At 48.2% G+C, this 12,650-nt stretch overlaps 1 protein-coding gene across 1 annotated transcript in view; it reads left to right on the top strand.

Annotated features, from left to right (window-relative positions):
• Positions 1–12,650, top strand: part of SEZ6L (seizure related 6 homolog like) — a 169,479-nt gene that overhangs the window by 108,724 nt on the left and 48,105 nt on the right. Inside the window, exons 5-9 of the mRNA XM_065903785.1 lie at positions 34–219; positions 4,194–4,359; positions 8,236–8,402; positions 8,802–8,996; positions 10,989–11,127. Of these exons, the coding sequence (XP_065759857.1) occupies positions 34–219; positions 4,194–4,359; positions 8,236–8,402; positions 8,802–8,996; positions 10,989–11,127 (853 nt within the window). The remainder of the gene's footprint in view (positions 1–33; positions 220–4,193; positions 4,360–8,235; positions 8,403–8,801; positions 8,997–10,988; positions 11,128–12,650) is intronic.

The following is a 12,650-nucleotide window of genomic DNA, read 5'->3' as shown; positions in this document are numbered from 1 at the left end:
GAGATGACTGTCTGCCCCGGCATCTCTCCCCAGCCTTCATGCTGAGCTGCAACTTCCCCCGCCGGCCTGACTTCGGGGACGTCACGGTGATGGACCTGCACTCGGGCGGGGTGGCCCACTTCCACTGCCACCTGGGCTACGAGCTCCAGGGCGCCAAGACGCTGACGTGCATCAATGCCTCCAAGCCCCACTGGAGCAGCCGGGAGCCCATCTGCTCAGGTACACGCCAGCCTCAGCCGGACCCACCAGGGATGGTCTCCCAAGAGAGGAGGGACCAGCCCCCAGGGGGTTAAAGGGGAAGTGTTAGTCGCTCAGTCATGTCCGACTCTCTGCGACCCCACGGGCTGTAGTCTGCCAGGCTTTTCTGTCCTTGGAATTCTCCAGGCAAGCATACTGGAGTGGGTTGCCATGACCTCCTCCAGGGGATCTTCCCAACCTGGGTCTCATGCATTGCAGGCAGAGGCTTTACTGTCTAAGCCACAGAGGAAGCCCATGGTGTTAAGATTGACCTTAGGAAAGAGACTGATCCAAAAATGTGGTGACTGCCAGTTTTGTTACATGATAGAAATACACGTGACATAAAAGTGACCGTTAGTGACATTTAGTAGATTCACAGTACTGTGCAGCCATCACCACTTCTTTCATCAACCCCTAAAGAATACTCTAGACCCATCACAGTCACTCCCCATCTTCCCCTGTCCCCAGTCCCTGCTTCCTGTCTCTACAGATTGGCCAGTTCTGGGCACTTCATATGCATGGGATCATGCATTATGTGATATTTTGAATCCAGCTTCATTCACTCAGCATGGTGTTCTCAAGGTTCATCCATATGGTAGCATGTATCAGAACTTTGTTCCTTTTGGTGGCTGAATAATATTCCATCATATAGACCACACTTTACCTGTTCACTTATTGGGGGACGTTCAGGTTGTTTTGGACTTTGGAGATGTTATGAATAGTGCTACGAACATTTGTGTGCAGGTTTTGGTGTGGACACATGTGGTCACTTCTCTTGGGTAGATACCCGTAAGTGGAGTTGCTGGGTCATGTGGTCATTCCATGCTTCAGTTTTGGAGGAGCCATCAAGCTGTTTTCCACTGGCTGCACCATATTCCTTTCCACCCGCCCCCACCGCCATGTATGAGAGTACCAGTTTCTCCACATCCTCACCAGCATTTATTTCCCATGTCTTCTTTTTATCATGACGGCCATCCTGGTGGGTGTGAAGGTATCCCAGTGTGATTCTGATTTGCATTTTCCCAGTGGCTGACAGTGAGCAGCTTTTCATATGCTTGTTGGCCATTTGTATATCTTCCGGGAGAAAAGTCTATTCAAGTCCTTTGCCCATTTTTAAAATGTGGTTGTCTTTTTCTTGAGTTGTAAGAATTCTTTATGTATTCTGGGTACTAGACTCTTATTAGATGTATGATTTGCAAATATTTTCTCCCACCCTCTGGGTTGTCTTTTCACTTCTCAATAGTGTGCTTTTTGTTGTTCAGTCACTAAGTCATGTCCAACTCCTTGTGACCCCATGGACTGCAGTACACCAGACTTGCCTGTCCTTTGCTATCTCCCAGAGTTTGCTCAAACTCTTGTCCATTGAGTCGGTGATGCCATCCAACCATCTCATCCTCTGTCGCCCCCTTAATGTCCTTAATTTTGACAAAGTCTAATTTATGGGGGGGGGGGGGTTTGGTTGTTGTTGCTTGAGCTTTTGATGTGACAACTGCCATATTTTGAGACCAGTCCATATGCCAGGGCTATGATAAATCCTCACAGTAATCCTGCATGGTGTGAACCATTATCCCCATTTCACAGATGAGGAAACTGAGGCTCGTGGAGGTGAAGTTTCTTCCTCAGAGTCACCAGATAGAAATTGAACTGGATCTAGAGCCCTTCTCTCTTGAGCTGTTTGCCTTACACGTTCACTATTTAAAGTGCAGTCTGCAGACCAGTGAGACTATTGGAAATACATAATCCTGGGCCCCATGCAAAACCAAGCTAATCAAAAATCTGCATTTAGCCTGCTCTTTCTATAGTTAATGTGCTATGTGTCACAGATTGAGAAGTACTCTATACGACACTCTCTCTGCACCAGCGGCCGTAACCTTGACCATCCTCAGTTATTGAGAGAGTAAAACCCTATTATATTCTCAAAAATCCTGACCATGGCCAGGAGAGTATAGGCTGCTCGCATTAACTGAGCACCTACTATGTGCCAGACCATGAGCCATGTACAAACAGAATACCAGGAATAAGAAAAACATCATTCCTGCCCTCCAGGCATTTGTAGTCACTAGAATTCAAGATGCAAATGAGAGTTGATGTTAAATTCTGAGATTTAATTATTGCAGTATTGTTCTCTCAAGGCTGTTCAGAACTTTGTGTGTGTGTGTGTGTGTGTGTGTGTTTAAAACAAAGAAAAGAAAAATCCAAACCATAGGGCAGTTGGTCTCCATGCCTCCCTCAAGTTAATTTTTATCTATGTATGAAATCAGAGAGGAATTAAGCCTCAATTTGTGCTAAGAAAGATGGATGGGGAGCCACGGCTGGCAAATTGAAGCCAAACAGAGTCATCAGTCGGCTTAATAAGGCAAGGAAGGGGAGCAGAGAGGCAGCAAATGAGCAGCCGCTCAGAGAGGACAGATGGCTGGCGCCCCCCACCAGGGACAGCTCGTCCATCTCCTCGGCCCCTGAGCTGTAGGGCAGTAAGGCCGGCTGCGTCCTGAGCACCTACTCTGTGCCAGGGATGGCGCCAAGCCCTGTCCACGAAGTGTTTAATTTCTCACCACCGTCCATAAGGAGGGTGGAATTATTATTACCGCTTAACTAGAGGTTCAGAGAGCCTCAGTGACTTGTCCTAGATAAACAGTGGATAAGTGACACCGGGCAGATTTGAACCTCCGCTTTGGGACAGGAGGCAGAGTGGACACATGGGTGACCCAGTACTCTGTCCGTGGTCCTGAAAAAAACTGCAAGCCTTCCCAGCAGCATCTTTGCTGTAAGTCACAGCAGAGTCCAGAGCAGGCAAGGGAGCTCTCACCTTTCTATCTCTACAATTCTTTGTTAGTCATGAAGTCATTCAACAAACATTTAATGAGAGCCAGATATCTTCTAAGAATAAAACTACCTCCCAACATTTGCAGAACTCTTCTCAGTTCACAGGTCATTTTTTCATATATGTTAGATTTTTATGGTAAAAGTAATATATGACTCTGGGGGAAAAAAAGTATTTCCAAGAAATAACAAAAGTGGTGAAGAGTCTAACATCACTTTTGTACTCCTGGTCTCAATTGATCTTTGCATATAGCTCTTTGAAATAGGTATGGCAGAACATTTTCTAACTTTTTTCCCGCCGCTTAAAATATAGTGAGTATTTTCCTATATTTTGAAGTACTCTTTGATAACAGGGTTTTTAAAATCTGAATGAATGGTGTGCATCTCAGCGAGCATCTCTAAGCGGACATTCATGTTGTTTCTCAGTGGTTTGCTCTTAGAAGCAATCAAACAGTGAACATCATCATGCATACATTTTTGTGAAACTCTCTAAATCTTTTTTTTGACCTAAGTTCCCAGAACCTTAATTACCAGGTCAAAGTGCTTAAACACATTTTCCAGATTTTTTCATCAGATTTCCCTCCTGAAAGGTCATAGTAATTTGCATTCCAACCAGACCTGAATGAGAGCAACCATTTCTCATCACCGGAGATGGCGCTTCCTGTTTATTGCTGCTCTTTATCTGGACCAATTAGGTGGACTGGGATAGAATATAGTTTAGATTTGCATTTCTTTTACTGTTAGTGAGGCTGAATTTTTTTTTTTTTTTTGAGTGCTTAACTGAGTACTGAAAGTAGACTTCTTCTTTGGAGAACTGCATATTTATGTCCTTCTTGATTACCATTTTGTAACCGAGAACAGGGCACAGCCAGTGCTTTAAATCAGTCATCCCTTCCCTACCGTGGCGCGCACATGGCAGTTCCAGATCCCGTGGGACTAGATCTCCTGTCACCCAGGATGGACCTGTTTCAGGAGGAAGGAACTTTCCCACGGTGCTCCTCTTCCCAGCATATTTCCTCTCACTAAGGGGCTGGGGTCGGAGAAGGATAAAACACTCACTTATCTTCCCCCCACCCCCGACCTCTCTCTCTCTGCAATCCTCGCATTGCCCATGCGCCTCTACCGTCTGGCTCCAGCCCCTTGTGGAGGGGCTGTGCGCAACGCCACCATCGGCCGCGTCCTGTCCCCAAGTCACTCTGCAAACGCCAATGGGAGCCAGTTCTGCGTGTGGACGATCGAAGCTCCAGAGGGCCAGAAGCTGCACCTGCACTTTGAGAGGCTGGCGCTGCACCAGAAGGACAGGTAAACCCCTGAGGTCCCCAGCCGGCCTCCTGCCTTCCCAGAGTGTTGGGGTGTGGCTTGGGATTTGGAGTCTTGAAATGGCTAAACTGTTGACTCATGGAGGTCAAGAAAGGAAGAGTTGGGAGGGAGGCGAGGATATTAGAAACCATCAGTTTTGATCTCCTCGTTTTACACATAAGGGAAGCAGGGCATGCAGCGGGGAAGAGACTCGCCCCAGTCACGCAGCAGGGTAGGGGGAGAGGCAGGAAGGGAGTCCCCCCTGCCTTGCATGGCCTCATCCCTTCTCCTACACATCCCTTTTTGCAGTGGAGCAAGGAGAGAAAATTCACTGAGCACCTGCTCTCTGCCCACATCAGGTATTAGCCTCGATGGAGAATGGGAGAGAAGAACATTCATTCCTGGTGTGACAGGAAATTGAGATTCAAAAACCAGATGTATGCACACGAGGGAACTTTCAATAACAAGACAGCATTTGGCCAGGAGCACATCTGTCGATGTAATAGGCACAGTAATAAGCACAGAAGCCAGAATCTGAAAACTTTGATAAGCTGAGACCTTATTCCAGAATATTCTGGGATATTCTAGAAAATTAGGGCCTTGGCTGCTTAGAATTGCTGTGTTAGAGTGGCTTCCCTTGGGATGACAATGGTATGAAAGAAAGTGGTTTATTTAGAAGCTGATCCTAGAAAGCACCAAGAAAATGAGCCGAGAAGGAAAGGGAGTAGATTCAGGTCTCTTATCTACAGGGGTCCCCCAGGGAGCTGTATTTAGCAGGGCTCAGAGAGTTCCTGTCAGAGGGCAAGGGAACTAGGGTATTTACCTGCCCACTCACCCCCCGCTGGAGGACACTCACTGACTCCTCAGCATCGCTCTCACCCCTTGAGCTGGCTGCACTGGCTGATTCTCAGAGCCTCCGGAAACCAGCCCAAACTGGGTGAGCGGTGAGTGCGGAGGGGTGCGGGTCAGGCGCCAACAGAACGCCAGCACCTTGGGGTCCTGGATTCCGTCCAACTTTCAACTTAGAATTATAGTGTCCTGGCTTCTTTGAAGCTTCAGACCGAAACCATTAACCTCTGGGAAAGGATGCTGAGAAAATACAAGACACCTGAATAATTTACCCAACTCTGGAGTCCACTTCCCTCCAAACCATCCAGCTTTATCCTGAACAACTCTGTATCAATAAATCACTGCCTTAAAGTACAAGGTGTCAAATAGGGGCTTCAGAGCCTGGATTCTCTGTAGCATCAGAATGAACTCAGGAACCTTTCAGAAAAATAGATGCCCAGTCTCTTCCCTCTGGAGAAGCAGGACCTGGGAGCCCTCAGTGATGAATGCTTTTTAATGTTTAGACCTCTGGTTTGCCTCTTCTGAACAGTGCTGGGAATAAACCAAGTGTACATATAGACCAGACACTGAGAAGCAGAGAGAAAGAACAATTAACCAAAATGAGTATTTTCTGGAAGTTTATGAAATCCTGATAAATGAGCCGACAGACATGTGGACACTGTAGTTTCACTAGGGGTTTCTGTGGAGCCCTGCACAGGTTTATGAAAGGGACGTGTTTACAACCACCAGGGAAAACCAGTGCTCAAGTATCTGTAGGGAAAGAAGTTTGGAGTTGTTCATCAAGATCAAAGGTCAGGGTGCACGTGTGTGTGTGTGTGTGTGTGTGTGTGTGTGTGCGTGTGTGTGTGTGTGTGCACGTGCACATACACACACAGTGAAGATACTCGCTGTGCTAAGAAGAAAGGGGAGCTCTATCTGTCCATGGAGTTTATTGAGGAAAAACAGCTTAAATGCCACAGTTGCAAGAGCTTAGAGCTAGAGAAGGCTCCATGTAAGATATGGGACCTGGATCTAAACCTTAGAGATTCAATCAGGGAATCCAAAATACGGTGAGTGGATGGAGTAGCTAGCCCAAGCAGGGAGAACAGGAGTGGAGATGGACAAAGTTGAGGAGGTAAATGTGGGCCATCTTCTGAAGGGCTTTGGCTGCCAGGTGCTTCTATAAGCTGTAGAGAGCCATGGAAGGATTTTGAGTAGAGGAGTGAAATGGAATTTTAAAGATGATTTCCACCACCCCCCCCCCCGAAAATGACGTCTTTCTAAACTGCAGTCCCATAATATGCAGCATAGAAAGTGGGTTCTCTGGTCAAATATGTTTGGGAGACACTATACCCAGTCTCTATCTTGGCATCAAGGCACATTCACTGGCAAAGGCACTGACAAGTCCTGCAAGGGAAAAAAATGTTTAATTTTCATTGAAATTTTCCAAGCCCATTTGACCATAGACTATACATAGATTTGAGATAAAACTCAAACTATTTCAGACATTCTAGAGAACATAGCTAGAAAACTGCTACTTTGGGGGAGAGTCATTGACTGTAGAGATTTTGAGATCCTGAGGGTGTGCCCTAGAGCACCCCTCGCTGCTAAAGGCTGCAATTCTCTGAAAGAAGAGTCCTGGGCATGGCCCTGGAGAGACAACAAAGTCAGAAGGGATTCAAAGATTGTGAAGAGCCCCTGCGCTCTCAGAATGGCCCTTGGCCTCTACCCCAGCCCCCTCCTTATCCAAATCACAGGGGACACAAGGCAGAATAAACAGACTGGGACTCCAACATTTCTACAGTTTGATGACATTAGAAATCCATATGATAAACCCTTTTTATGGGTCATGGTAAAAAAAAAACCCAAAACTTGAAAAATTAAAAATGCCTATTTATGATCCCATCCATAAAAGTAAGTGATCCAATTTGTATACTGGTTCCTTCCACATTTTTGTGTAACTTTTTTAAAACTGCCAAGGCCAGCAAAGAGTCAAGCGCCAGAGGGTTTTAATAACACTAAGACTGAATACCAACATTTTGTCTGACACCTTTCAGTTTTCAGGGTGCTTCATCTTTTCAAAGCCCCCTCTAAGACAGGTCAGAAAGATTTTGTGATCCCTCCTTTCAGGATTGTGGAAAGTGAGGCCCGAGATGTGTTGAGACTTGTGTAACTTCAGTGAATGGGGAACTGGGGACTGGAAATTGGGACTCCTCCAACTCCACGCACGGTGTTCTCGGGAGGCAAGAGTCAGTGACAGAGCCTGGTGGTGGTCCAACGATTGGTCGTCTGACCTGCATACCTGCTCTGTCCTGTACACTATACCCTTGGCCTCTAATCCCCACACTCTTGTACCCATTTTACAGATGAAGAATCTGAGGCTCAGTGGGGTAAAATGTTTTTGTCCAAAGTCCCACAGCTCAGAATTTGAAGTCAGGACTCTGTCTCATTACGCGCACGCGTGTATGTGTATGTGTATACAGTGTTTCAAGAATGTTATTAACCTCATCATCCCAACTTCTTAATTAGTAATAAATACTGCAGCTGCGAAGTCGCTTGAGTCATGTCCAACTCTTTGTGACCCCCATGGACTATAGCCCGCCAGGCTTCTCTGTCCATGGTACTCTCCAGGGAAGAATAGTGGGGTAGGTTGCCACGTCCTCCTCCAGAGGGTCTTCCCGAACCAGGGATTGAACCCACATCTCCCTCAACTCCTGTATTGCAGGTAGATCCTTTACTGCTGAGCCACCAGGGAAGCCCATATTAGTAATAAATAATTGGTATCAATTAATTCAATTGGTCATTACATATACACAGCACTTTCCTTACAAGCTCAGAATCCATCCATGAGTCTAGGATAAGCATTGTACAGAAAGGGAGACAAATTTGGTGAGATGACGCGGAGCATCCTGGTGAGTATGGGGTGAAGTCGGGGTGTGAGTCTGAGAATGAGGTCCCAGAGGGGGTGCTCACAGCACACGCCTCCCACTGCAGCATGTCAGTGGCCCCTGAAGACCTCTCATTGACCCCCATCTCCTTCTGCACTGCTAGGATGATGGTCTACAGCGGGCTGACCAACAAGTCCACTCTTCTCTATGACTCCTTCCAAACTGAGAATGTCCCCTTTGAGGGCCTACTGAGCGATGGCCATACCATCCGCATCGAATTCACGTCCAACCAGCCGCCGGCCGCCTCAGCCTTCAACATCCGGTTCGAGGGTGAGGGTCCCAGGGGGCCGCCCCCTCTGCTGGGTTGTCACTGTGGGATGGAGGGAAGCGTGGCAGGGCTGGGTCTTGGGAGGTAGAAATGTGACCTGCTAAGACTGGAGAAGAGGTCATGGCTCGACTGACCCTTGGAATTCCAAAGGCTGCCTCTTTGAGGCTGGGGAGGCAACGGTCCTTGTTCCCATTTCAGATATGAAAATAAAGAGGTAGAGAGGCCAGGTGAGTGGCCAAGGGCCCTCAGCAGGTCAGCAGGAGCTGGAGCGGGGGGGTCTGGTACCCGTTCTCCATGGGGCTTCCCTGAGCAGAAAGTGGGGCGCCTGCTCGTGTGACAAAGCCCTGTGAGCCTCCCCTGACTCATGTGAGTGGCTGCCCTCTTTTGTATTCTGGCCCCAGCCTTTGAGAAAGGCCACTGCTACGAGCCCTACATTCAGAACGGGAACTTCACCACGTCCGACCCAACCTATAACATCGGGACCATAGTGGAGTTCACCTGCGACCCCGGCCACTCTCTGGAGCAGGGCCCGGCCATCATTGAGTGCATCAACGTGCGAGACCCATACTGGAATGACACAGAGCCCCTGTGCAGAGGTGAGTGGGTCACAACCCTCCCTCCAGGATGTCCCAGGGCCCGCCACTCCTTCAGATGAAGAGATCCAGCTTAGGTACTGATTTTAGGATTAGAACCCTTTCCAGGGCTCACCTTCCTTTGGGTCAGGTTTGCTGCTGATCCTTGAGAAAACTACAAAATGGATAAAATTGAAAAGGGGCCCCTTCCTCCAGATACAAGGCCCCATCGTGTGTGGCTTGGTGAGAAGATCTCTGCATGGACTTCAGCTCCTATATATGCTATGCAGCCTTGCGCAGTGCACAACCCACCCAACAGCACATGGCAACCCTGAGTCTAATTAATGATAATGATGATAATAAGTTGTTAATAGGAGTGCAGAGAAACTGTGTTGCAGGCACTCTGTGCATTATATGATTTAATCCTCACCACAAGCCTGTCTTGTTCAGTTGCTAAGTTGTGTCTGATTCTTTGTGACCCCATGAACTGTTTGTTACCCACCAGACTCCTCCATTCATGGGCTTTCCCAGGCAAGAATACTGGAGTGGGTTGCCCTTTCCTCTTCCAGAGGATCTTCCCGACCCAAGGATTGAACTCAAATCTCCTGCATTGGCAGGAGGATCCTTTACTGCTGAGTCACCCAAGGAGTCCACCACCTGAGGTGCATCTTGTTATTGATCCCATGTAGAGACAGAGAAATAGCAGCCGGGGTGTGACATGCCGCATAACACACTGAGGGTGATTGGCAGAAGCGGGCATGGAACTCTGGTCTCTCTGTTCTCCGAGACCTGTGCTCTTTGCCCCTTTGGACAGTGTCAGCTCTGTGGAACCCTCATCTGCGTGGATGCCCAGCGCCCTGCCCTCCCCGCTTCTCCATGTTTAAGACCACTGACTGAGCCGCTCCGAGCCTGGACTCACGTGGGGAATGCGGAGTAATGAACAGAGTCCTGGCTTCTGGCAGCCGCCGCCCAGATGGCGGTTGGCATGAAGTCATAGCCTTGCCGTGGTGAGGGATTGATCCCTGTATTAAATGTGCTGGTTTAACAGAGCGGAATTTATTGGTGCTTTGGCCTCTGCCACATTGAGAACTTTCCAAAGCGCCAAACACAGAGTGAAATTTAAAGGGCCAGGTGCAGCCACACATCTCCACTTCCAGTTCAGAGCCATGGCCCTCCACAGTAACATTAACTAAGAATTACTGAATACTTACCGTGTGCCTGGCACTGTGCCGTGTCTGACATCCATGAGCTCAGTTAAGCCTCAGAATTGCCCAGTGAGGTCCACACTGATGTTTCTCCCTGCTGTACAGAGGGAAACAGCTGAGGCTCCAAGAACTTACATGCCTTGTCAACAGAGCCTTTGGTGGCTGAGACAAGACTCAGACTCAGGTCCACCTGAGTCAAATGCACCATCTCTCGTTCTCTACGCCCCCTGCTCAAGGGGAAGCCTGTTGAAGAGGTCCTTGAAACCTTGGCTCTGTCCTTGGTACTGAAAGAGCAACAGCCACCCCTTGGTATCTGCAAGGGATTGGTTCCAGAACCGTCACTACACACCCCCTCCATACAAAAATTTATGGATACTCAAGTCCCTTATATAAAAGGGCACATCCTCTCATATACTTTAAATCACTTCTAGATTACTTACAATACAAAGTAAATACTACATAAACAATTGCAAACACAATGTAAATGATACAGGAATGTCCTAAATACAAGGTAAATGTTATGTGAACAGTTGTTGGTGAATGGCAAATTCAAGGTTTGGTTTCTGAAACTTTCTGGAATTTTTTCAAAGACTCTTGCTTCTCAGTCAGTTGAATCCCAGGGTTGCAGAACCCCCAGTACAATGTCCTTATCCCACCTTTGCCAGCCTTCAGCTGGAGGAGACAGGTGGCCGGTCTGAATTTAATCCTTCCACACACGTATGGACTGTCTGGTTTCATAGCCCACACTCCTAACTGTTCTGCCGGATCTGTTTCCTTATGCATCATGTCTGTCTGTCTGTGTCTTTTACAGCCATGTGCGGTGGGGAGCTCTCTGCCGTGGCCGGGGTGGTGCTGTCGCCAAACTGGCCAGAGCCCTACGTGGAAGGTGAAGACTGTGTCTGGAAGATCCACGTAGGCGAGGAGAAGCGGATCTTCTTAGACATCCAGTTGTGAGTGTTTCTGATGGGTGGACCCCCAGGTCTAGCCAGTTGGGGAAGAAATTGCTCCTGCTTGATTGTTTCGACCACTATTAATTAAGCTATGCAAAGAACTGGGGTCCCGATGGTGGGGAAGCAACATCGTACACACCCAGAAAGAGCCCCTGTCTTCAGAAAATTCAGTCTACTCAGGAAGTGTGCACTAAATGAGGAGATGCGTCAATTTAACTTTGTTAAGCCATGTAAGGAAAGGTGCCTGATGCCATGCGATTCTATAATGGGGATCTGATGTCAAGAGGAAGGTCAGAGAAGCCTTTCCTGGAGGATCTGAGAAGGCTCAGAACGTAAAGGTGAATTGGAGTGAGCATAGTCAAAAGGAACAGAATCCCCTTAAGGTCCTGTGCCAAGAGCAAGGACAGCCTTTTCAGAGGACCGAATGGCCAGTATGGTCGGAAGGAGGAAGAAAGTCTAACACACACAGTAGCTTGTTTTCCCATCTATCTCACTCAACTAGACCAGAAGGTCCTTGCAGTCAGGACCTGATCTGATTTCTCTCTCTTCCAGCATCTTACACAGAGTCTGACACACAGCAGATGCTCAGACAGTGACTGCCAAACGAAAGAGACATGTTATAATGCGTGGCCTTTCCCTGGCTGTGTGTCTGTTTTCCAATACTCAGTGAGGGTACCTATTAGATGCTCCATCAGAACTTTCCCTCTCTAAGTCTGCAGGGATCGGAAGAAGGGTACAGAGACAGACAGTGTGTCTAGAAAAGCAGAAGAAAGGGCTTGCCAGCAGACTCAGACACGTGGCTGGGTGCCAAGTTCGGAAGGGCCTTTCTGGATGCAGACAGGACCTCTGGGGGTCAGCTCTCCCCACAAGCCTGAAGTAGAACTTGCTTGACTGGGAGGCAGGACTCTGGGGCTCCCTGGCTCTGCAGAGGAGCCTGGCAAGAGGAAGATGATTTGCAAGACTATGAGTGACCGTCTTTGGAGCAGTCCCTTGGAGGCAGAGGCTCCTGAGAGGCAGAGGTTCTGAGAGTCCTCAGAGGCTGCCCTGACTCATAGATTTACCGTCAGTACACAGCTGCCTCTTGTGGCCTTGGGGTCGGGCCAACCTGAGTCAGAATTTCTCGTCTCCTCCACCTACAGCTGAGTGACTTTGGACTTCTCCCTGGGCTTTGGCTTTTCTCATCTATAATGAGACTCCTGGAACAGGGTGTTTTGTGGCTACTGGAGGCAAGTGTTAAGCCTCCCTTGCCCACTGCCTCCCTCCCTCCTCAATGAGAAGTCACCCCCTTTCTCCCATTGTTGGCTCTCTGACTTCTAGAGCCTGGAATAAAGTGCTCATTCATTCAAGACATGTTTTCTGAGTATCTGCTATGAGCCAAGCACTGAAAAGGCTCTGATAGTTGCCAACTCGGCAGTAAAGCTTATATTGGAAAAGAGCAGGTTGACTGGTCTCTATAAACTCTGAAAAATATGCTGTGCACCCCTGTGTGGGAGCACTCGGCTAGGCACTGGAGACAGTTGTGA

This window comes from Muntiacus reevesi, chromosome 13, assembly GCF_963930625.1.
Source record: "Muntiacus reevesi chromosome 13, mMunRee1.1, whole genome shotgun sequence".
Lineage (NCBI taxonomy): Eukaryota > Metazoa > Chordata > Mammalia > Artiodactyla > Cervidae > Muntiacus > Muntiacus reevesi.
Note: the sequence above shows the minus strand (reverse complement) of the source record. Positions and strands in the feature narration are given on the sequence as shown.